The 24,219-nt window shown below is 39.7% G+C and overlaps 1 protein-coding gene across 1 annotated transcript; it reads left to right on the top strand.

The window, feature by feature from the left end:
• Nucleotides 1-1,809: 1,809 nt before the first annotated feature.
• On the top strand, nucleotides 1,810-21,027 carry tspan12 (tetraspanin 12; the record flags this gene model as incomplete). Its single annotated transcript, XM_079235987.1, has 7 exons — nucleotides 1,810-1,875; nucleotides 2,992-3,074; nucleotides 3,319-3,454; nucleotides 5,691-5,756; nucleotides 14,866-14,973; nucleotides 15,145-15,288; nucleotides 19,459-21,027. The coding sequence occupies 7 exons, from the start codon at nucleotides 1,810-1,812 to the stop codon at nucleotides 19,681-19,683; spliced, it is 828 nt and encodes a 275-aa protein (XP_079092113.1). The 3' UTR covers nucleotides 19,684-21,027.
• Nucleotides 21,028-24,219: the final 3,192 nt, after the last annotated feature.

Here is a 24,219-nt window from a genome sequence, read left to right as displayed (position 1 = left end):
CATCTGAATGTCTCAACAGAAATCGAGACTCATCAGACCAGGCAATATTTTTCCAGTCTTCAACTGTCCAATTTTGGTGAGCTCTTGCAAATTGTAGCCTGTTGTTCCTATTGGTAGTGGAGATGAGTGGTACCCGGTGGGTCTTCTGCTGCTGGAGCCCATCCGCCTCAAGGTTGTGCGTGTTGTGGCTCACAAATGCTTTGCTGCATACCTCGGTTGTAACGAGTGGTTATTTCAGTCAAAGTTGCTCTTCTATCAGCTTGAATCAGTCGGCCCATTCTCCTCCGACCTCTAGCACCAAAAAATTCATTTTCGCCCACAGGACTGCTGCATCCTGGATGTTTTTCCCTTTTCACACCATTCTTTGTAAACCCTAGAAATGGTTGTGCGTGAAAATCCCAGTAACTGAGCAGATTGTGAAATACTCAGACCGGCCCGTCTGGCACCAACAACCATGCCACGCTCACAATTGCTTAAATCACCTTTCTTTCCCATTCTGACATTCAGTTTGGAGTTCAGGAGATTGTCTTGACCAGGACCACACCCCTAAATGCATTGAAGCAACTGCCACGTGATTGGTTGATTAGATAATTGCACTAATGAGAAATTGAACAGGTGTTATAAATAATCCTTTAGGTGAGTGTATATATATATATATATATATATATATATATATATATATATATATATATATGTATATTGATTTTGAGGTGCATTATGGTTCCGATGTTTGCTTTCACTTTTTTTACATGTTAAAAGTGGTTGTTGCGCAACCCTGATTTGATCGTTCCCTCGTTGTTGTTTTTTTATAAATGTTTGTGCTCAATAATTTGAATATAATGAATAAACTCTGATGAATAAAGATCTGAATGTTTTTACTGCTTCCATTACTTACAGCATGAAGCTGGTCACTAGGGGGCGAACACGGTCTGTTGCTGCTGGTCCTGCCTCTCTCCAGGTGCACAGCTGTGCCAGTGAAGTCTTTGTGTGCACTGTGAGCGTTTCAGTGCCGCGGTTTTGTTGGATTGTTTTGTTATACTCACATGTGACTTGATTTAGTATGTGTATAAATACTTTATCTATCATGTAATGTCGTAAAGTATGTGTATAAATACTTTATCTATCATGTAGTATGTGTACTAACGTAGTAAAGTATGTGTATAAATACTTCATCCCTCCTGTCCTTAGGGTCCCTGAACGCATCTCTCAGCCGTGCTGGAGGCGGACACATTCCTCTGGGCTGAGAGAGAGGAAGAGGAGAAGAAGAGGAAGAGGAGGAGACCCCCGGCTCCGGTGACAGCCCCCCACCACTCCCCTCTGCTCTCAGAGCTCCGGCGCAGCGCGGACGCGTAAAGAGCTCTGCGCGTGTTCACGAGGATCTACCATCACGAGCGGATGTTTGTGAGCTTCTTTTGTTTTTCAGTTTGAGTTTTGAGTTCCATAACTGAAGAGTACGCGCGTGAGTGAGAGTGGAGAGAGAGCGGGACGATGTGTCTGCGCGTGACCGCGCCGCCGCGCACGGCCTCCCCGCGGCGGCGCTGAGGGGCAAAGAACCAACACCTGTTGGGACGCCTCCTGGAGCTGCTCCCGGAAAGACCCGAGCTGCTCCCGGAAAGACCCGAGCGGCTGACACTCCGGACGGAGCCGAGTGAGGCGCGCGCGGAGCGGCATGCTGTGCTTACGCGCGGAGCCGCGAAGAAGCTCCGCGCTCCCCGGGCGCGCACCCGCGCTCCGTGCCGCGTGCCCGCAGTGAGCATGTCGCCATGGCGCCGCGCTCGCGCGTGAGCAGCGCGCAGCAGCTCCGGTCTCATGGCGCAGGACGACGCGGTGCGGTGCGTGCGCGCGCTGCTGTACGCGCTCAACCTGCTGCTCTGGGTGAGAGGCCATGATTATGAGCGGATGATGCGCTGCAGCCCGGCCTTGTCCTTGGCAGTGGCTGCAGCGTACCAGACGGTGATGGAGGAGCAGAGGATGGACTCAATGATGGCAGTGTAGAAGTCACCATCATTTTCTTTGGCAGGTTGAATTTCCTCAGCTGCCTCAGGAAGAACATCCTCTGTTTGAGATATGATCCATAATATGTTAGAGATATGATCCATAAGATGTTAGAGATATGATCCATAAGATGTTAGAGATATGATCTATAAGATGTTAGAGATATGATCCATAAGATGTTAGAGATATGATCCATAAGAGATATGATCCATAAGATGTTAGAGATATGATCCATAACAGATATGATCCATGAGATGTTAGAGATATGATCCATAAGAGATATGATCCATAAGATGTTAGAGATATGATCCATAACAGATATGATCTATAAGATGTTAGAGATATGATCCATAAGATGTTAGAGATATGATCCATAAGAGATATGATCCATAAGATGTTAGAGATATGATCCATAAGAGATATGCTCCATAAGATGTTAGAGATATGATCCATAAGAGATATGATCCATAAGATGTTAGAGATATGATCCATAAGATGTTAGAGATATGATCCATAAGAGATATGATCCATAAGATGTTAGAGATATGATCCATAAGAGATATGATCCATAAGATGTTAGAGATATGATCCATAACAGATATGATCCATAAGATGTTAGAGATATGATCCATAACAGATATGATCCATGAGATGTTAGAGATATGATCCATAAGAGATATGATCCATAAGTTGTTAGAGATATGATCCATAAGAGATATGATCCATAAGATGTTATAGATATGATCCATAAGATGTTAGGTTGTTAGAGATATGATCCATAAGATGTTAGAGATATGATCCATAAGAGATATGATCAATAAATCCGTGTGTCTATGTGTCTTTAACTTAAATAAACGTTAATGTTCGTCCACATGTTTGACATTTTGGATGTTGTTTGCAGCAGAAACTGATCTGTGTGTGTGTGTGTGTGTGTGTGTGTGTGTGTGTGTGTGTGTGTGTGTGTGTGTGTGTGTGTGTGTGTGTGTGTGTGTGCAGCTGATGTCAGCGTGTGTGTTGGGAGTAGCAGCTTGGATCAGAGACTCCCTGAACACCGTCCTGACCCTGACCGCCCACACCAGGTGAGTTTAAACAGACCAGGACCACCTGGACCCTGGTCTACCTGGACCCTGGTCTACCTGGACCTGGTCTACCTGGACCCTGGTCTACCTGGACCTGGTCTACCTGGACCCTGGTCTACCTGGACCTGGTCTACCTGGACCTGGTCTACTTGAACCCTGGTCTACCTGAACCCTGGTCTACCTGAACCCTGGTCTACCTGAACCCTGGTCCAGGTCCAGGTCTGTAATGACTGTGTGTGTGCAGGCTGGAGGAGGCCGCCGTCCTCACCTACTCTCCAGCGGTCCACCCCGTCCTCATCACTGTGTGCTGCTTCCTCTTCATCGTGGCCATGGTGGGCTACTGCGGGACTCTCAGGTGTAACCTGCTGCTGCTGTCCTGGGTAGGTCCTGCTCCTGGACTCTGCAGGTTCAGGTCTGGTTCGGTCCTCTTCATATGGAGGTCTTAAGTGTTGATTTGTTTTATAATCTGTGAAACATAAACCAGATAAGAAACTGGAGCTGCTTTCATGTACGGGGTTTCTCAGAAGAACCACAGGGTCAACCTGTCCACGTGCGGACCACCTATCCACCTGTGGACACATGTGGACCATCTATCCACCTGTGGACCACATATCCACCTGTGGACACATGTGGACCATCTATCCACCTGTGGACCACATATCCACCTGTGGACACATGTGGACCACCTGTCCACCTGTGGACACATGTGGACCACCTGTCCACCTGTGGACCCCCTTGGATAAACAACCAAACAGCTGCTTGTTTGTTTATCCAAGTAGAACAGGAGGAGGAGGATCCAGGTGGAGTTAGCTCCTCCTGGAGGTCACCCTGTGTGTCGGTGGTAAAGGAGTTGGGCCTGTGATCCAGGTCACCTGAGTGGGCGGGGCCAGGTGGTAAAGGAGTTGGGCCTGTGATCCAGGTCACCTGAGTGGGCGGGGCCAGGTGGTGAAGGGGTTGGGCCTGTGATCCAGGTCACCTGAGTGGGCGGGGCCAGGTGTCAGGAGATGACATCATCGTAGATGAGACACTCCACCTGACTAAGATTTAAAGAAGTACTCTACTAGTACAAGTACAAATGAAGTAAATGTACTTTATTTGAGTATTTTCTGAACTACAGTTCAGTGCTTTTTACTGCACAACATTCATGACATCATTCAGATGCTACAATAACAATGACATCAGAACAATGACATCATTCAGATGCTACAATAACAATAACATCATAACTATGACATCATTCAGATGCTACAATAACAATAACATAATAACTATGACATCATTCAGATGCTACAATAACGATGACATCATAACAATGACATCATTCAGATGCTACAACAACGATGACATCATTCAGATGCTATAATAACAATGACATCATAACAATGACATCTTTCGGGTGCTACAACAACGATGACATCATTCAGATGCTGCAATAACAATGACATCATTCAGATGCTACAATAACAATGACATCATAACGATGACATCATTCAGATGCTACAACAACGATGACATCATTCAGATGCTACAATAACAATGACATCATAACGATGACATCATTCAAATGCTACAACAACGATGACATCATTCAGATGCTACAACAACGATGACATCATTCAGATGCTACAATAACAATGACATCATAACGATGACATCATTCAGATGCTACAATAACAATGACATCATAACGATGACATCATTCAGATGCTACAATAACAATGACATCATAACGATGACATCATATGAATGCTACAACAACGATGACATCATTCAGATGCTACAACAACGATGACATCATTCAGATGCTACAATAACAATGACATCATAACGACGACATCATTCAGATGCTACAATAACAATGACATCATAACGATGACATCATTCAGATGCTACAATAACAATGACATCATAACGATGACATCATATAAATGCTACAACAACGATGACATCATTCACATGCTACAACAACGATGACATCATTCAGATGCTACAATAACAATGACATCATAACGACGACATCATTCAGATGCTACAACAACGATGACATCATTCAGATGCTACAATAACAATGACATCATAACGATGACATCATTCAGATGCTGCAATAACGATGACATCATTCAGATGCTACAATAACAATGACATCATAACGATGACATCATTCAGATGCTGCAATAACGATGACATCATTCAGATTCTACAATAACAATGACATCATAATAATGACATAATTCAGATGCTGCAATAACGATGACACCATTCAGATGCTACAATAACTATAACATCATAACAATGCCATCATAACAAAGACATCATTCAGATGCTACAATAACTATAACATTATAACAATGACATCATTCAGATGCTACAATAACAATGACATCATAACAATGACATCATTGAGATGCTACAATAACAATGGCATCATAACAATGACATCATTCAGATGCTACAATAACAATGACATCATAATGATGACATCATTCAGATGCTACAACAACGATGACATCATTCAGATGCTACAATAACAATGACATCATAATGATGACATCATTCAGATGCTACAATAACGATAACATCCTTCAGATGCTACAATAACTTCTTCTTCTCTTGTAGTATTTCTGCAGCCTGCTGCTGATCTTCTGTGTGGAGTTGGCCAGCGCCGTGTGGACCTACGACGAGGTGAGAAGGCCTCGTTGTTTATTATGTTTCATGTTTAATATGTTTCATGTTTAATATGTTTATAATGTTTAATGTTTGTTATGTTTAAAGTTGAATGTTTAATATGTTTATAATGTTTAATGTTTATTATGTTTAATGTTTAATGTTTGCTCACACGCTTATTATGTTGAATTTCAGGTAGTATTCAGGTAGTATTCAGTGAGTATTCAGGTAGTATTCAGTGAGTATTCAGGTAGTATTCAGGTAGTATTCAGTGAGTATTCCGGTAGTATTCAGTGAGTATTCAGGTAGTATTCAGGTAGTATTCAGGTAGTATTCAGTGAGTATTCAGGTAGTATTCAGGTAGTATTCAGTGAGTATTCAGGTAGCATTCAGGTAGTATTCAGGTAGTATTCAGGTAGTATTTAGTGAGTATTTAGGTAGTATTCAGTGAGTATTCAGGTAGTATTTAGTGAGTATTTAGGTAGTATTCAGTGAGTATTCAGGTAGTATTTAGTGAGTATTCAGGTAGTATTCAGTGAGTATTCAGGTAGTATTTAGTGAGTATTCAGGTAGTATTCAGGTAGTATTTAGGTAGTATTCAGTGAGTATTCAGGTAGTATTCAGGTAGTATTCAGTGAGTATTCAGTGAGTATTCAGGTAGTATTCAGTGAGTATTCCGGTAGTATTCAGTGAGTATTCCGGTAGTATTCAGTGAGTATTCAGTGAGTATTCAGGTAGTATTCAGTGAGTATTCCGGTAGTATTCAGTGAGTATTCAGGTAGCATTCAGGTAGTATTCAGTTAGTATTCAGGTAGTATTTAGTGAGTATTTAGGTAGTATTCAGTGAGTATTCAGGTAGTATTTAGTGAGTATTTAGGTAGTATTCAGTGAGTATTCAGGTAGTATTCAGGTAGTATTTAGTGAGTATTTAGGTAGTATTCAGTGAGTATTCAGGTAGTATTTAGTGAGTATTTAGATAGTATTCAGTGAGTATTCAGGTAGTATTCAGGTAGTATTCAGTGAGTATTTAGGTAGTATTCAGTGAGTATTCAGTGAGTATTCAGGTAATATTCAGTGAGTATTCAGTGAGTATTCAGGTAGTATTTAGTGAGTATTTAGGTAGTATTCAGTGAGTATTCAGGTAGTATTTAGTGAGTATTCAGGTAGTATTTAGTGAGTATTCAGGTAGTATTCAGGTAGTATTCAGGTAGTATTTAGTGAGTATTTAGGTAGTATTCAGTGAGTATTCAGGTAGTATTTAGTGAGTATTCAGGTAGTATTCAGTGAGTATTCAGGTTGTATTCAGGTAGTATTCAGGTAGTATTTAGTGAGTATTTAGGTAGTATTCAGTGAGTATTCAGGTAGTATTTAGTGAGTATTCAGGTAGTATTCAGGTAGTATTCAGGTAGTATTTAGTGAGTATTTAGGTAGTATTCAGTGAGTATTCAGGTAGTATTTAGTGAGTATTCAGGTAGTATTCAGTGAGTATTCAGGTAGTATTTAGTGAGTATTCAGGTAGTATTCAGGTAGTATTTAGGTAGTATTCAGTGAGTATTCAGGTAGTATTCAGGTAGTATTCAGTGAGTATTCAGTGAGTATTCAGGTAGTATTCAGTGAGTATTCCGGTAGTATTCAGTGAGTATTCCGGTAGTATTCAGTGAGTATTCAGTGAGTATTCAGGTAGTATTCAGTGAGTATTCCGGTAGTATTCAGTGAGTATTCAGGTAGCATTCAGGTAGTATTCAGTTAGTATTCAGGTAGTATTTAGTGAGTATTTAGGTAGTATTCAGTGAGTATTCAGGTAGTATTTAGTGAGTATTTAGGTAGTATTCAGTGAGTATTCAGGTAGTATTCAGGTAGTATTTAGTGAGTATTTAGGTAGTATTCAGTGAGTATTCAGGTAGTATTCAGGTAGTATTTAGTGAGTATTTAGGTAGTATTCAGTGAGTATTCAGGTAGTATTTAGTGAGTATTTAGGTAGTATTCAGTGAGTATTCAGGTAGTATTTAGTGAGTATTTAGATAGTATTCAGTGAGTATTCAGGTAGTATTCAGGTAGTATTTAGTGAGTATTTAGGTAGTATTCAGTGAGTATTCAGTGAGTATTCAGGTAATATTCAGTGAGTATTCAGTGAGTATTCAGGTAGTATTTAGTGAGTATTTAGGTAGTATTCAGTGAGTATTCAGGTAGTATTTAGTGAGTATTCAGGTAGTATTTAGTGAGTATTCAGGTAGTATTTAGTGAGTATTTAGATAGTATTCAGGTAGTATTCAGGTAGTATTCAGGTAGTATTTAGTGAGTATTTAGGTAGTATTCAGTGAGTATTCAGGTAGTATTCAGTGAGTATTCAGGTAGTATTTAGTGAGTATTCAGGTAGTATTTAGTGAGTATTTAGGTAGTATTCAGGTAGTATTCAGGTAGTATTCAGGTAGTATTTAGTGAGTATTTAGGTAGTATTCAGTGAGTATTCAGGTAGTATTCAGTGAGTATTCCGGTCGTATTCAGGCAGTATTTAGTGAGTATTTAGGTAGTATTCAGGTAGTATTCAGGTAGTATTTAGGTAGTATTTAGGTAGTATTCAGGTAGTATTTAGTGAGTATTTAGGTAGTATTCAGGTAGTATTTAGGTAGTATTTAGGTAGTATTCAGGTAGTATTTAGGTAGTATTCAGGTAGTATTCAGTGAGTATTCAGGTAGTATTCAGTGAGTATTCAGGTAGTAGTCAGTGAGTATTCAGGTAGCATTCAGGTAGCATTCAGGTAGTATTCAGTGAGTATTCAGGTAGTATTCAGTGAGTATTCAGTGAGTATTCAGGTAGTATTCAGTGAGTATTCAGGTAGTATTCAGTGAGTATTCAGGTAGTATTCAGTGAGTATTCAGGTAGTATTCAGGTAGTATTCAGGTAGTATTCAGTGAGTATTCAGGTAGTATTCAGTGAGTATTCAGGTAGTATTCAGTGAGTATTCAGGTAGTATTCAGGTAGTAGTCAGTGAGTATTCAGGTAGTAGTCAGTGAGTATTCAGGTAGCATTCAGTGAGTATTCAGGTAGTATTCAGTGAGTATTCAGGTAGTATTCAGTGAGTATTCAGGTAGTATTCAGTGAGTATTCAGGTAGTATTCAGGTAGTATTTAGGTAGTATTTAGTGAGTATTCAGTGAGTATTCAGTGAGTATTCAGGTAGAATTCAGGTAGTATTTAGTGAGTATTCAGGTAGTATTCAGGTAGTATTCAGTGAGTATTCAGTGAGTATTCAGGTAGTATTCAGGTAGTATTTAGGTAGTATTTAGTGAGTATTCAGGTAGTATTCAGTGAGTATTCAGGTAGTATTCAGTGAGTATTCAGGTAGTATTCAGTGAGTATTCAGGTAGAATTCAGGTAGTATTTAGTGAGTATTCAGGTAGTATTCAAGTAGTATTCAGTGAGTATTCAGTGAGTATTCAGGTAGTATTCAGGTAGTATTTAGGTAGTATTTAGTGAGTATTCAGGTAGTATTCAGTGAGTATTCAGGTAGTATTCAGTGAGTATTCAGGTAGTATTCAGTGAGTATTCAGGTAGTATTCAGGTAGTATTCAGTGAGTATTCAGGTAGTATTCAGTGAGTATTCAGTGAGTATTCAGGTAGTATTTAGTGAGTATTCAGGTAGTATTCAGTGAGTATTCAGGTAGTATTCAGTGAGTATTCAGGTAGTATTCAGTGAGTATTCAGGTAGCATTCAGTGAGTATTCAGGTAGTAGTCAGTGAGTATTCAGGTAGTATTCAGGTAGTATTCAGAGAGTATTCAGGTAGTATTCAGTGAGTATTCAGGTAGTATTTAGTGAGTATTCAGGTAGTATTCAGTGAGTATTCAGGTAGTATTCAGTGAGTATTCAGGTAGTATTCAGGTAGTATTCAGGTAGTAGTCAGTGAGTATTCAGGTAGTAGTCAGTGAGTATTCAGGTAGCATTCAGTGAGTATTCAGGTAGTATTCAGTGAGTATTCAGGTAGTATTCAGTGAGTATTCAGGTAGTATTCAGTTATGAGTTATTTTTTGCACAGATAGAACTTACACAAAACATTGTCTGATGGGGCAATCTGATTTACTTGAAAGTGATTGCAATTTTCTTTATTCTGTTATTTATAAAAGCACAGATGAGTCACACAATTATGTTATTTACAGAAAAAGTTTGAGAACCACAGCTTTAAGTGTTTGTGTTGGAGTCGCCGCCGCCGCCTATTTTGCACTATTACAATACTTATAATAATAATAATACTTATAGGCAACTAGTTATCATGTCTTCCGCTCCACGAAACGCATGTTAATGCTCAGTAGTACACATATGGTACTTTAATGTATTTGCATTGTCATAAAATGTGATCATTTTAAATGGGCATATATGCAGCTGAAACAGGTAGCCTAGTGCATCCCACATTTTTCAACATAACATTTTAAAACATTATAGTCATTATGGCCTTTATAAAAATGATTGTTTGGGGGAGGTGGGGTTGTGCACTATAGGCCCCTGAGAGGCTTAAGAGTTTGTCCTTAATGGAAAAAAAAACATTCCCCTTACATTACTTTTACTTTTATACATTTAAGTAGTTTTTAAACCAGTACTTTTACACTTTTACTTAAGTAAAAAGCTCGAGTGGATACTTCAACTTTTACAGAAGTATTTTTAAACCCTAGTATCTATACTTCTACTTGAGTAATGAATGTGAATACTTTTGACACCTCTGGCAGCGTGTGAGCAGCTGCAGACTCAGTTTCCAACTCGTCTCTAAGAATAAACAGAAATGTTCTAAGTGAACAGATCAGTGCTGTCAGTCCAGATCCTGAGAGACCGACAACACAACTACAGTACATGACAACTACACTACACAACTACTACTACTTCACAACTACAACTACACAACAACACAACTACAACTACACAACATGACTACTACTACTACTACTACTACTACTACTACTACTACTACTACTATTACTACTACTACTACACAACTACACTACTACTACACAACTACAACTACACAACATGACTACTACTACTACTACTACTACTACTACTACTACTACTACTACTACACAACTACAACACTACTACTACACAACTACAACTACACAACATGACTACTACTAATACTACACAACTACACTACTACTACACAACTACACAACATGACTACTACTACTGCTACTACTACTACACAACTACTACACAACTACACTACTACTACACAACTACACTACTACTACACAAATACAACTACACTACTTCTATTACACTAATACAACTACACTACTACTACTACACTAATACAACTACACTAATACAACTACACTACTACTACTACACTAATACAACTACGCTACTACTACACTAATACAACTACTAGTACTACTACACTACTACTACACTAATACAACTACACTACTACTAGACTAATACAACTACACTACTACACTACTACAACTACACTACTACTACACTAATAGACTACTACACTACTACAACTACACTACTACTACACTAATAGACTACTACACTAATACAACTACACTACTACAACAACTACACTACTACAACTAATACAACTACACTACTACTACTACTACACTAATACAACTACACTACTACAACGACTACACTACTACAACTAGTACAACTACACTACTACTACTACTACTACTACTACACTAATACAACTACACTACTACTACTACTACTACTACTACTACTACTACACTAATACAACTACTACTACACTAATACAACTACACTACTCCTACACTAATGCAACTACACTACGACTACTATACTAATACAACTACACTACTACTACACTAATACAACTACACTACTACTACTACTACTACACTAATACAACTACTACACTACTATACTAGTACAACTACACTACTACTACTACACAAATACAACTACACTACTTCTATTACACTAATACAACTACACTACTACTACTACACTAATACAACTACACTAATACAACTACACTACTACTACTACTACACTAATACAACTACGCTACTACTACACTAATACAACTACTAGTACTACTACACTACTACTACACTAATACAACTACACTACTACTAGACTAATACAACTACACTACTACACTACTACAACTACACTACTACTACACTAATAGACTACTACACTAATACAACTACACTACTACTACACTAATAGACTACTACACTAATACAACTACACTACTACAACCTACTACACTACTACAACTAATACAACTACACTACTACTACTACTACACTAATACAACTACACTACTACAACGACTACACTACTACAACTAATACAACTACACTACTACTACTACACTAATACAACTACACTACTACTACTACTACTACACTAATACAACTACACTAATACAACTACACTACTCCTACACTAATGCAACTACACTACGACTACTATACTAATACAACTACACTACTACTACACTAATACAACTACACTACTACTACTACTACACTAATACAACTACTACACTACTATACTAGTACAACTACACTACTACTACTACACAAATACAACTACACTACTTCTATTACACTAATACAACTACACTACTACTACTACTACACTAATACAACTACACTAATACAACTACACTACTACTACTACTACTACTACTACTACACTAATACAACTACGCTACTACTACACTAATACAACTACTAGTACTACTACACTACTACTACACTAATACAACTACACTACTACTAGACTAATACAACTACACTACTACACTACTACAACTACACTACTAATAGACTACTACACTAATACAACTACACTACTACTACACTAATAGACTACTACACTAATGCAACTACACTACTACAACGACTACACTACTACAACTAATACAACTACACTACTACTACTACACTAATACAACTACACTACTACTACTACTACACTAATACAACTACACTACTCCTACACTAATGCAACTACACTACGACTACTATACTAATACAACTACACTACTACACTAATACAACTACACTACTACTACTACTACTACACTAGTACAACTACTACACTACTATACTAGTACAACTACACTACTACTACTACACTAATAGACTACTACACTAATACAACTACACTACTACTACACTAATAGACTACTACACTAATACAACTACACTACTACAACGACTACACTACTACAACTAATACAACTACAGTACTACTACTACTACACTAATACAACTACACTACTACAACGACTACACTACTACAACTAATACAACTACACTACTACTACTACACTAATACAACTACACTACTACTACTACTACACTAATACAACTACACTAATACAACTACACTACTCCTACACTAATGCAACTACACTACGACTACTATACTAATACAACTACACTACTACTACACTAATACAACTACACTACTACTACTACTACACTAATACAACTACTACACTACTATACTAGTACAACTACACTACTACTACTACACAAATACAACTACACTACTTCTATTACACTAATACAACTACACTACTTCTATTACACTAATACAACTACACTACTACTACTACGCTAATACAACTACACTAATACAACTACACTACTACTACTACTACTACACTAATACAACTACGCTACTAATACACTAATACAACTACTAGTACTACTACACTACTACTACACTAATACAACTACACTACTACTAGACTAATACAACTACACTACTACACTACTACAACTACACTACTAATAGACTACTACACTAATACAACTACACTACTACTACACTAATAGACTACTACACTAATGCAACTACACTACTACAACGACTACACTACTACAACTAATACAACTACACTACTACTACTACACTAATACAACTACACTACTACTACTACTACACTAATACAACTACACTACTCCTACACTAATGCAACTACACTACGACTACTATACTAATACAACTACACTACTACACTAATACAACTACACTACTACTACTACTACACTAGTACAACTACTACACTACTATACTAGTACAACTACACTACTACTACTACACAAATACAACTACACTACTTCTATTACACTAATACAACTACACTACTACTACTACTTCACCAATACAACTACACTAATACAACTACACTTCTACTACTACACTAATACAACTACGCTACTACTACACTAATACAACTACACTACTACACTACTACAACTACACTACTACTACACTAATAGACTACTGCACTAATACAACTACACTACTACTACTACACTAATAGACTACTACACTAATACAACTACACTACTACAACGACTACACTACTACAACTAATACAACTACACTACTACTACTACTACTACACTAATACAACTACACTACTACACTACTACAACTACACTACTACTACACTAATAGACTACTACACTAATACAACTACACTACTACTACACTAATAGACTACTACAACTACACTACTACAACTAATAAAACTACACTACTAATACTACTACTACACTAATACAACTACACTACTACTACTACTACTACTACTACACTAATACAACTACTACTACACTAATACAACTACACTACTCCTACACTAATGCAACTACACTACGACTACTATACTAATACAACTACACTACTACTACTACTATACTAATACAACTACACTACTACTACACTAATACAACTACACTACTACTACTACTACACTAATACAACTACTACACTACTATACTAGTACAACTACACTACTACTACTACACTAATACAACTACTACACTACTATACTAGTACAACTACACTACTACTACACTAATACAACTACACTACTACATAACTACACTACTACTACACTAATACAATTACACTTCTACTACTACTACACTAATACAACTACACTACTACTACACTGATACAACTACACTACTACACTACTACAACTACACTACTACTACTACTACTACTACACAAATGTAGATGATAGGTGATGTCCTGGTGATACTGATTATGTCCCTCTCTCTCTCTTTCTCTCTCTCTCTCTTCCCCCCCCCCCCCCCCCCCCCCCCCCCGCCCCCCCCTCCCCAGCCCTCCCTCCAGCGCTCTGATATGATCAGTCTGAAGTCTCGGATGCAGAACTTCGGCTTGCAGCGTTACCAATGGCTCACACACACCTGGAACAGCTTCCAGACAGAGGTCACACACACACACACACACACACACACACACACACACACACACACACACACACACACACACACACACACACAGTGGAGCTGACAAGTGTTTGTGTGTGTGTGTGTGTGTGTGTGTGTGTGTGTGTGTGTGTGTGTGTGTGTGTGTGTGTGTGTGTGTGTGTGTGCTTAGTTTAAATGCTGCGGGGTGATCTACTTCACTGATTGGCTGGAGATGACAGAGCTGGAGTGGCCGCCTGACTCCTGCTGCTCCAATCAGTATCCAGGATGTGCTGGCCATGCCCACTTCCACGACCTCAGCGCCCTGCACCAGGAGGTAAGTCTGAGGCCCAGAAATAATGTAAATGTGCAGGAAATACTTTGTTCTGGATTTTCCAATGTGGTATAGCAGAGCAGTCAGGTTTGACATATATATATATATATATATATATATATATATATATATATATAAAAATATATACGTATATATGTGTGTTTACGACTCGAGAGGACTCAAAAGTGACTCGAGAGAGCTCCCCAAGTTATGAAAATATCAATTTTCATATCCCTAGCTTGAAACTACACATGATTAGCTCACCTTTCTGGAAAGCTTACGACCTGCAGAATCCACCAATACATCAAAATCCACTGTGAGACAAAACCTCAAGATATCAACCATATTGCAGCCAGAACACCGAAATATGATTTACTTATGATAAACTATACTTGGTATGTATTGTACTTACTTATGGATAAACGATACTTGGTATGTATTGTACTTACTTATGAATAAACAATACTTGGTAGTGTAGCATGGTAGTCTACTTCTTTCTCTTACATTGGCCAGTAGCATGGTAGTCTACTTCTTTATCTCTTACATTGACCAGTAGCATGGTAGTCTACTTCTTTCTCTTACATTAACCAGTAGCATGGTAGTCTACTTCTTTCTCTTACATTGGCCAGTAGCATGGTAGTCTACTTCTTTCTCTTACATTGACCAGTAGCATGGTAGTCTACTTCTTTCTCTTACATTAACCAGTAGCATGGTAGTCTACTTCTTTCTCTCTTACATTGACCAGTAGCATGGTAGTCTACTTCTTTCTCTCTTACATTGACCAGTAGCATGGTAGTCTACTTCTTTCTCTCTTACATTGACCAGTAGCATGGTAGTCTACTTCTTTCTCTCTTACATTGACCAGTAGCATGGTAGTCTACTTCTTTCTCTTACATTGGCCAGTAGCATGGTAGTCTACTTCTTTATCTCTTACATTGACCAGTAGCATGGTAGTCTACTTCTTTCTCTCTTACATTGACCAGTAGCATGGTAGTCTACTTCTTTCTCTCTTACATTAACCAGTAGCATGGTAGTCTACGTCTTTCTCTCTTACATTGACCAGTAGCATGGTAGTCTACTTCTTTCTCTTACATTGACCAGTAGCATGGTAGTCTACTTCTTTCTCTCTTACATTAACCAGTAGCATGGTAGTCTACGTCTTTCTCTCTTACATTGACCAGTAGCATGGTAGTCTACTTCTTTCTCTTACATTGACCAGTAGCATGGTAGTCTACTTCTTTCTCTTACATTAACAGTAGCATGGTAGTCTACTTCTTTCTCTTACATTGACCAGTAGCATGGTAGTCTACTTCTTTCTCTTACATTAACCAGTAGCATGGTAGTCTACGTCTTTCTCTCTTACATTGACCAGTAGCATGGTAGTCTACTTCTTTCTCTTACATTAACCAGTAGCATGGTAGTCTACTTCTTTCTCTTACATTGACCAGTAGCATGGTAGTCTACTTCTTTATCTCTTACATTGACCAGTAGCATGGTAGTCTACTTCTTTCTCTTACATTAACCAGTAGCATGGTAGTCTACTTCTTTCTCTTACATTGGCCAGTAGCATGGTAGTCTACTTCTTTCTCTTACATTGACCAGTAGCATGGTAGTCTACTTCTTTCTCTTACATTAACCAGTAGCATGGTAGTCTACTTCTTTCTCTCTTACATTGACCAGTAGCATGGTAGTCTACTTCTTTCTCTCTTACATTGACCAGTAGCATGGTAGTCTACTTCTTTCTCTCTTACATTGACCAGTAGCATGGTAGTCTACTTCTTTCTCTCTTACATTGACCAGTAGCATGGTAGTCTACTTCTTTCTCTTACATTGGCCAGTAGCATGGTAGTCTACTTCTTTATCTCTTACATTGACCAGTAGCATGGTAGTCTACTTCTTTCTCTCTTACATTGACCAGTAGCATGGTAGTCTACTTCTTTCTCTCTTACATTAACCAGTAGCATGGTAGTCTACGTCTTTCTCTCTTACATTGACCAGTAGCATGGTAGTCTACTTCTTTCTCTTACATTGACCAGTAGCATGGTAGTCTACTTCTTTCTCTCTTACATTAACCAGTAGCATGGTAGTCTACGTCTTTCTCTCTTACATTGACCAGTAGCATGGTAGTCTACTTCTTTCTCTTACATTGACCAGTAGCATGGTAGTCTACTTCTTTCTCTTACATTAACAGTAGCATGGTAGTCTACTTCTTTCTCTTACATTGACCAGTAGCATGGTAGTCTACTTCTTTCTCTTACATTAACCAGTAGCATGGTAGTCTACGTCTTTCTCTCTTACATTGACCAGTAGCATGGTAGTCTACTTCTTTCTCTTACATTAACCAGTAGCATGGTAGTCTACTTCTTTCTCTTACATTGACCAGTAGCATGGTAGTCTACTTCTTTATCTCTTACATTGACCAGTAGCATGGTAGTCTACTTCTTTCTCTCTTACATTAACCAGTAGCATGGTAGTCTACTTCTTTCTCTCTTACATTAACCAGTAGCATGGTAGTCTACTTCTTTATCTCTTACATTGACCAGTAGCATGGTAGTCTACTTCTTTCTCTTATATTAACCAGTAGCATGGTAGTCTACTTCTTTCTCTCTTACATTGACCAGTAGCATGGTAGTCTACTTCTTTCTCTTACATTAACCAGTAGCATGGTAGTCTACTTCTTTCTCTCTTACATTGACCAGTAGCATGGTAGTCTACTTCTTTCTCTTACATTAACCAGTAGCATGGTAGTCTACTTCTTTATCTCTTACATTGACCAGTAGCATGGTAGTCTACTTCTTTATCTCTTACATTGACCAGTAGCATGGTAGTCTACTTCTTTCTCTTACATTGGCCAGTAGCATGGTAGTCTACTTCTTTCTCTTACATTGACCAGTAGCATGGTAGTCTACTTCTTTCTCTTACATTGGCCAGTAGCATGGTAGTCTACTTCTTTCTCTTACATTGACCAGTAGCATGGTAGTCTACTTCTTTCTCTTACATTGGCCAGTAGCATGGTAGTCTACTTCTTTCTCTTACATTAACCAGTAGCATGGTAGTCTACTTCTTTCTCTTACATTAACCAGTAGCATGGTAGTCTACTTCTTTCTCTCTTACATTAACCGGTAGCATGGTAGTCTACTTCTTTCTCTCTTACATTAACCAGTAGCATGGTAGTCTACTTCTTTCTCTCTTACATTAACCAGTAGCATGGTAGTCTACGTCTTTCTCTCTTACATTGACCAGTAGCATGGTAGTCTACTTCTTTATCTCTTACATTGACCAGTAGCATGGTAGTCTACTTCTTTCTCTTACATTGGCCAGTAGCATGGTAGTCTACTTCTTTCTCTTACATTGACCAGTAGCATGGTAGTCTACTTCTTTCTCTTACATTAACCAGTAGCATGGTAGTCTACTTCTTTATCTCTTACATTAACCAGTAGCATGGTAGTCTACTTCTTTCTCTCTTACATTGACCAGTAGCATGGTAGTCTACTTCTTTCTCTTACATTGACCAGTAGCATGGTAGTCTACTTCTTTCTCTTACATTGACCAGTAGCATGGTAGTCTACTTCTTTATCTCTTACATTGACCAGTAGCATGGTAGTCTACTTCTTTATCTCTTACATTGACCAGTAGCATGGTAGTCTACTTCTTTCTCTTACATTGACCAGTAGCATGGTAGTCTACTTCTTTCTCTTACATTGACCAGTAGCATGGTAGTCTACTTCTTTCTCTTACATTAACCAGTAGCATGGTAGTCTACTTCTTTCTCTTACATTAACCAGTAGCATGGTAGTCTACTTCTTTATCTCTTACATTAACCAGTAGCATGGTAGTCTACTTCTTTCTCTCTTACATTGACCAGTAGCATGGTAGTCTACTTCTTTCTCTTACATTGACCAGTAGCATGGTAGTCTACTTCTTTCTCTTACATTGACCAGTAGCATGGTAGTCTACTTCTTTATCTCTTACATTGACCAGTAGCATGGTAGTCTACTTCTTTATCTCTTACATTGACCAGTAGCATGGTAGTCTACTTCTTTCTCTTACATTGACCAGTAGCATGGTAGTCTACTTCTTTCTCTTACATTGACCAGTAGCATGGTAGTCTACTTCTTTCTCTTACATTAACCAGTAGCATGGTAGTCTACTTCTTTCTCTCTTGTGCTTCAGGGCTGCGGTCCGAAGATCTTTGGCTTCATTCGAGGGACGAAGCAGTTGCAGGCGCTGCGTTTCCTGGGCGTGTCCATCGGCGTGGCTCAGATCCTCGCCATGGCGCTCACCCTCACGCTGCTCTGGGCGCTTTACTACGGCAGGAAGTCTCCAGAGCCGGACCCCGCGGCGCCAGACGACTCGGGCCTCCTCGCCGTGACACATGGTCCCGCCCCCTCGCCGTGACACATGGTCCCGCCCCCTCGCCGTGACACATGGCCCCCTCACTGTGACACATGGTCCCGCCCCCCTCGCTATGACACATGGTCCCGCCCCCTCAACGTGACACATGGTCCCGCCCCCTCACTGTGACACATGGTCCCGCCCCCTCGCTATGACACATGGTCCCACCCCCTCACCGTGACACATGGTCCCGCCCCCTCGCTGTGACACATGGTCCCGCCCCCCTCGCTGTGACACATGGTCGCGCCCCCTCACCGTGACACATGGCCCCCTCGCTGTGACACATGGTCCCGCCCCCCTCGCTGTGACACATGGTCCCGCCCCCCTCGCTATGACACATGGTCCCGCCCCCTCACCGTGACACATGGCCCCCTCGCTGTGACACATGGTCCCGTCCCCCTCGCTGTGACACATGGTCCCGCCCCCTCGCTATGACACTTGGTCCCGCCTCCTCACCGTGACACATGGCCCCCTCGCTGTGACACATGGTCCCGTCCCCCTCACTGTGACACATGGTCCCGCCCCCTCACCGTGACACATGGTCCCGCCCCCTCACTGTGACACATGGTCCTGCCCCCTCGCTTTGACACATGGTCCTGCCCCCTCACCGTGACACATGGCCCCCTCGCTGTGACACATGGTCCCGTCCCCCTCACTGTGACACATGGTCCCGGCCCCCTTGCTATGACACATGGTCCCACCCCCTCACCATGACACATGGCCCCCTCGCTGTGACACATGGTCCCGTCCCCCTCACCGTGACACATGGTCCCGCCCCCTCACCGTGACACATGGCCCCGCCCCCTCACCGTGACGCATGGTCCCGCCCCCTCACCGTGACACATGCCCCCCTCGCTGTGACACATGGTCCCACCCCCCTCGCCGTGGCACATGGTCCCGCCCCCTTCGCCGTGGCACATGGTCCCGCCCCCCTCACCATGGCACATGGCCCCCTCGCTGTGACACATAGCATTAGAAAGGCAGTTCATAACTCTACTCATGGGGTCTGAAGGGTTTGTTACTTCCTGGTTCCTGAGACCTGGCCCGGACCGGACAACGTACTTTAGCCACAGACCCGTCTGATTGGTCGAGGTTCTGTTCTTCTCAGTGACGTCACTGTGATCTCAGATATTGTTCTTATGATAGAAACAATAAATAAATGTGAGTTCTGAGATTAGAAGAGACAGAAAAACCTCCTGAACTCAAACGGAACCTGAGGGACACAAAGGATTCTGGGAGTTTGTCCCCTGGAGGAGAACATGAGTGTTTTCAGGAGAATGTGTGCATGGTGTTGAATATTTAATAATATCTGCAATAACTACTAAACATTAAAGCGGCGTAGCTGGACCTTTGATTTACCGCTCTAGACGTTTGTGGGTTTCCTATTTAAGAATATAAATCTTTAATGGAGTATGTGATATTTATTATTTATGCATTATTGATTCACATCAGTTCGTCACATAGCAACTCAAGCAGTCTTTTATTTTAGACATTTAGAAGATTTAATCATATTGATAATATCTGATAAAAATAGTTATTGTAGTGGGGCAGATAAAAGCTTTTTTTAATAAGAGTTGTTCTCCAGAGGTATTTGGTCAAATCAGCCCGATTGGCCATTCAAAAATCCAAGATAGTGGCTATTCTTCAAAATGGCCACCAATTGGGTCTCCAAAATTGGGGTTTCTTCATAAAACTGTTTGTATTTCCCTGATTTAAATGATCTTGGTGTCTATTTGTAGGTAATACAATATGTTTTAATAATGATCCAAAACTATAACATTAGAATAATGAATGTGCTGATGTAATTGGACATTTAGTGGAAACATTTACGAATAAAAGTGACCCGATTGGCAGCCATCTTGAAAAATAGCCGCCAATTGGGTCTCCAAAATGTGTTTTCTTCATAAAACTGTTTGTATTTCTAAGATTTGAATGCTCTAGGTGTCTATTCTAGGTGTGTAAGTACTCTGGTGCTACATATGCTACTTTATTAGCCACTTTTGCTATACTTTGAAAAGCAGTTCAACTGCCGCTGTAGAACTGCTTTTTAAAGGACTTTGAGATGTCTGTGTGCCAAAACCAGAAAGAGGAAGCTCATTGGTGCTTCATGAGAATGGACTGAGTCCCTCACATGACAGACCTTATTACACCAGGAGGAGGAGGAGCTTCTTATTACACCAGGAGGAGGAGGAGCTTCTTAATAAACCAGGAGGAGGAGGAGCTTCTTAATAAACCAGGAGGAGGAGGAGCTTCTTAATAAACCAGGAGGAGGAGGAGCTTCTTAATAAACCAGGAGGAGGAAGAGGAGCTTCTTATTACACCAGGAGGAGGAGCTTCTTATTAATCCAGGAGGAGGAGGAGCTTCTTAATAAACCAAGAGGAGGAGGAGGAGCTTCTTATTAAACCAGGAGAGTCCAGAATCGTTTCAGTGTTTTAAAAGGATGTTTTAATTGTATTTACACAGACATTAAAACCATAGAAGCTTCTCTTTTTCAATATTTTCCTCAATAATTCATATATTGTTTTAACACAAGCGGAAACAAATCAAAGAACTTCTTCCCTTTACGAGTAAATCCTTCAACGACGTCGTAAGGCATGCATGATAGAAACATAACATGTGCAACTTTAACATGAGACAACAAGTCCTTATGGAAACTGTTGAAAGAATACATATCAATACCACACATAACACGTACAGCCCATGTGCCCTAGCAACAGTAATAACAACAACAACAATAATGATCCTTATGTCTTTCTTTCAATCGTTAACATCATGACCCTCAACAAAATGTTTCTATCATCGTCTCCCCACTTCGCTCAATTCAAAAGGAATCTTTACAAAGCAGACTAAAGCCCTGGACAGGCTCCAGTATGTGCAAAACTCGGCTGCCAGGGTTCTCACCCGCACCAAGCCCTGGCAGCACATCACCCTCATCCACCTCCACTGGCTTCCGGTCAAGTCCCGCATCACCTACAAGATCCTCCTCCTCACCTACAAATCCCTCAATGCCCTGGCTCCTCAGTATCTATCTAACCTCCTCCACCCTTACACACAGTCCCGGAACCTTCGATCCTCACGGGTCAGCTCTCCATCCCTCACACAAAAATGTGAACTTTTGGGGACAGAGCCTTCAGTGTGACAGCCCCCACACTCTGGAACTCTCTCCCCATAGAGCTCCGCAACACACCGTCTCTGGACACCTTCAAAAAACTCCTCAAAACTCACCTCTTCACCAAAGCCTATGTCCTCTAGCTACTGTTGCATTTGTCATGTTTATTTATGTCTTTGTTAAGCGTCCTTGGGTTTCATGAAAGGCGCTATATAAATCCTAGCTATTATTATTATTATTATTATTATTATTATTATTATTATTAAAGGAAAGCGGTTGCATATGTCACATGGTCAAGTAGTGATGCATGATGGGAATTCAGCTCACGGGGTCGGCCATTTGCGTTTTCACTTCAAAAGGAATTTTCAAACAATAAATAAATCAATTAATCAGCTGTTGATGAAGCTGAAGATGAAGCTCTCACAGACGAGACCTCCAAGCTTTCAATCTAGTTATATATATTATTATAGATGTATTATTGATATCTAGAGATAAGAACTTGTGCACACTAGAAGGATCACAGAATTAAACTGCATTTCATGACTTCAGCAAAGATAAATATTAACAGACTTTGGTGTCTTTCAAAGTGAAAGATTTGAGCAAATACTTCTTGACTTTATTGCTGAGAAGAGGATTGTTACGTTAGCCTAGCATAGCATGAAGACTGTTAAAAAAAGACATACCTAACCTGTCAAAAGGTTATATGCACTTGTTTACAGCAGTTTGTGGTTCTCAAGGAAGTTTTTTATTTGTTGACAAACAAGTGCTAAGCTAAGTTCAGCTAGGTATTGATATACATCTGAACACTCAGGGTATTTCACAAATGTTGAACTGCTCATGTTTAGTGATGCAATTATTACGTATTTATAATTATAACGGTACATTTAAAAGTGAACGACTGTTTCGTAATGATCTCGTCAGTCCGTTTGCCACTGAGCTAATGCTCCGTTAGCTCACGTTATAACTTCACAGACTGACTGAATATAGAATATATATATATATATATATATATATATATATATATATATATATATATATATATATATATATATATATATATACATACAAAGAACCTGATTAAAGTCATACATATTGATGTGCTTTAAAGAAGTTTATTAATGAGCTTTTTGGTTTAGCTAGCTAACGTAGTTAACTAGCTAACGTAACTAACGTAATGCTAGCTTATGACTTCAGACTCATTATTCTGTTTTTAAACATTACTGTTCCTTAGTTTGGGTTCAGATTACATAATAATTCTGATTTCAGAATCCATAAGTGAGTAGTTGACTTTATTTATTATGTTTCATGGGACTCATCTAATAGTTTTATTAAATATAGCACAATGTCCGATGTGTGAATCGTACCGAGACATCCCAGAATCTCAGTCATAGTAAGTAACATTACGCTAAGAAAAGAACAACATTGAAGA

This window comes from Taurulus bubalis, assembly GCF_910589615.1.
Source record: "Taurulus bubalis genome assembly, chromosome: 20".
Classification (NCBI taxonomy): domain Eukaryota; kingdom Metazoa; phylum Chordata; class Actinopteri; order Perciformes; family Cottidae; genus Taurulus; species Taurulus bubalis.
Note: the sequence above shows the minus strand (reverse complement) of the source record. Positions and strands in the feature narration are given on the sequence as shown.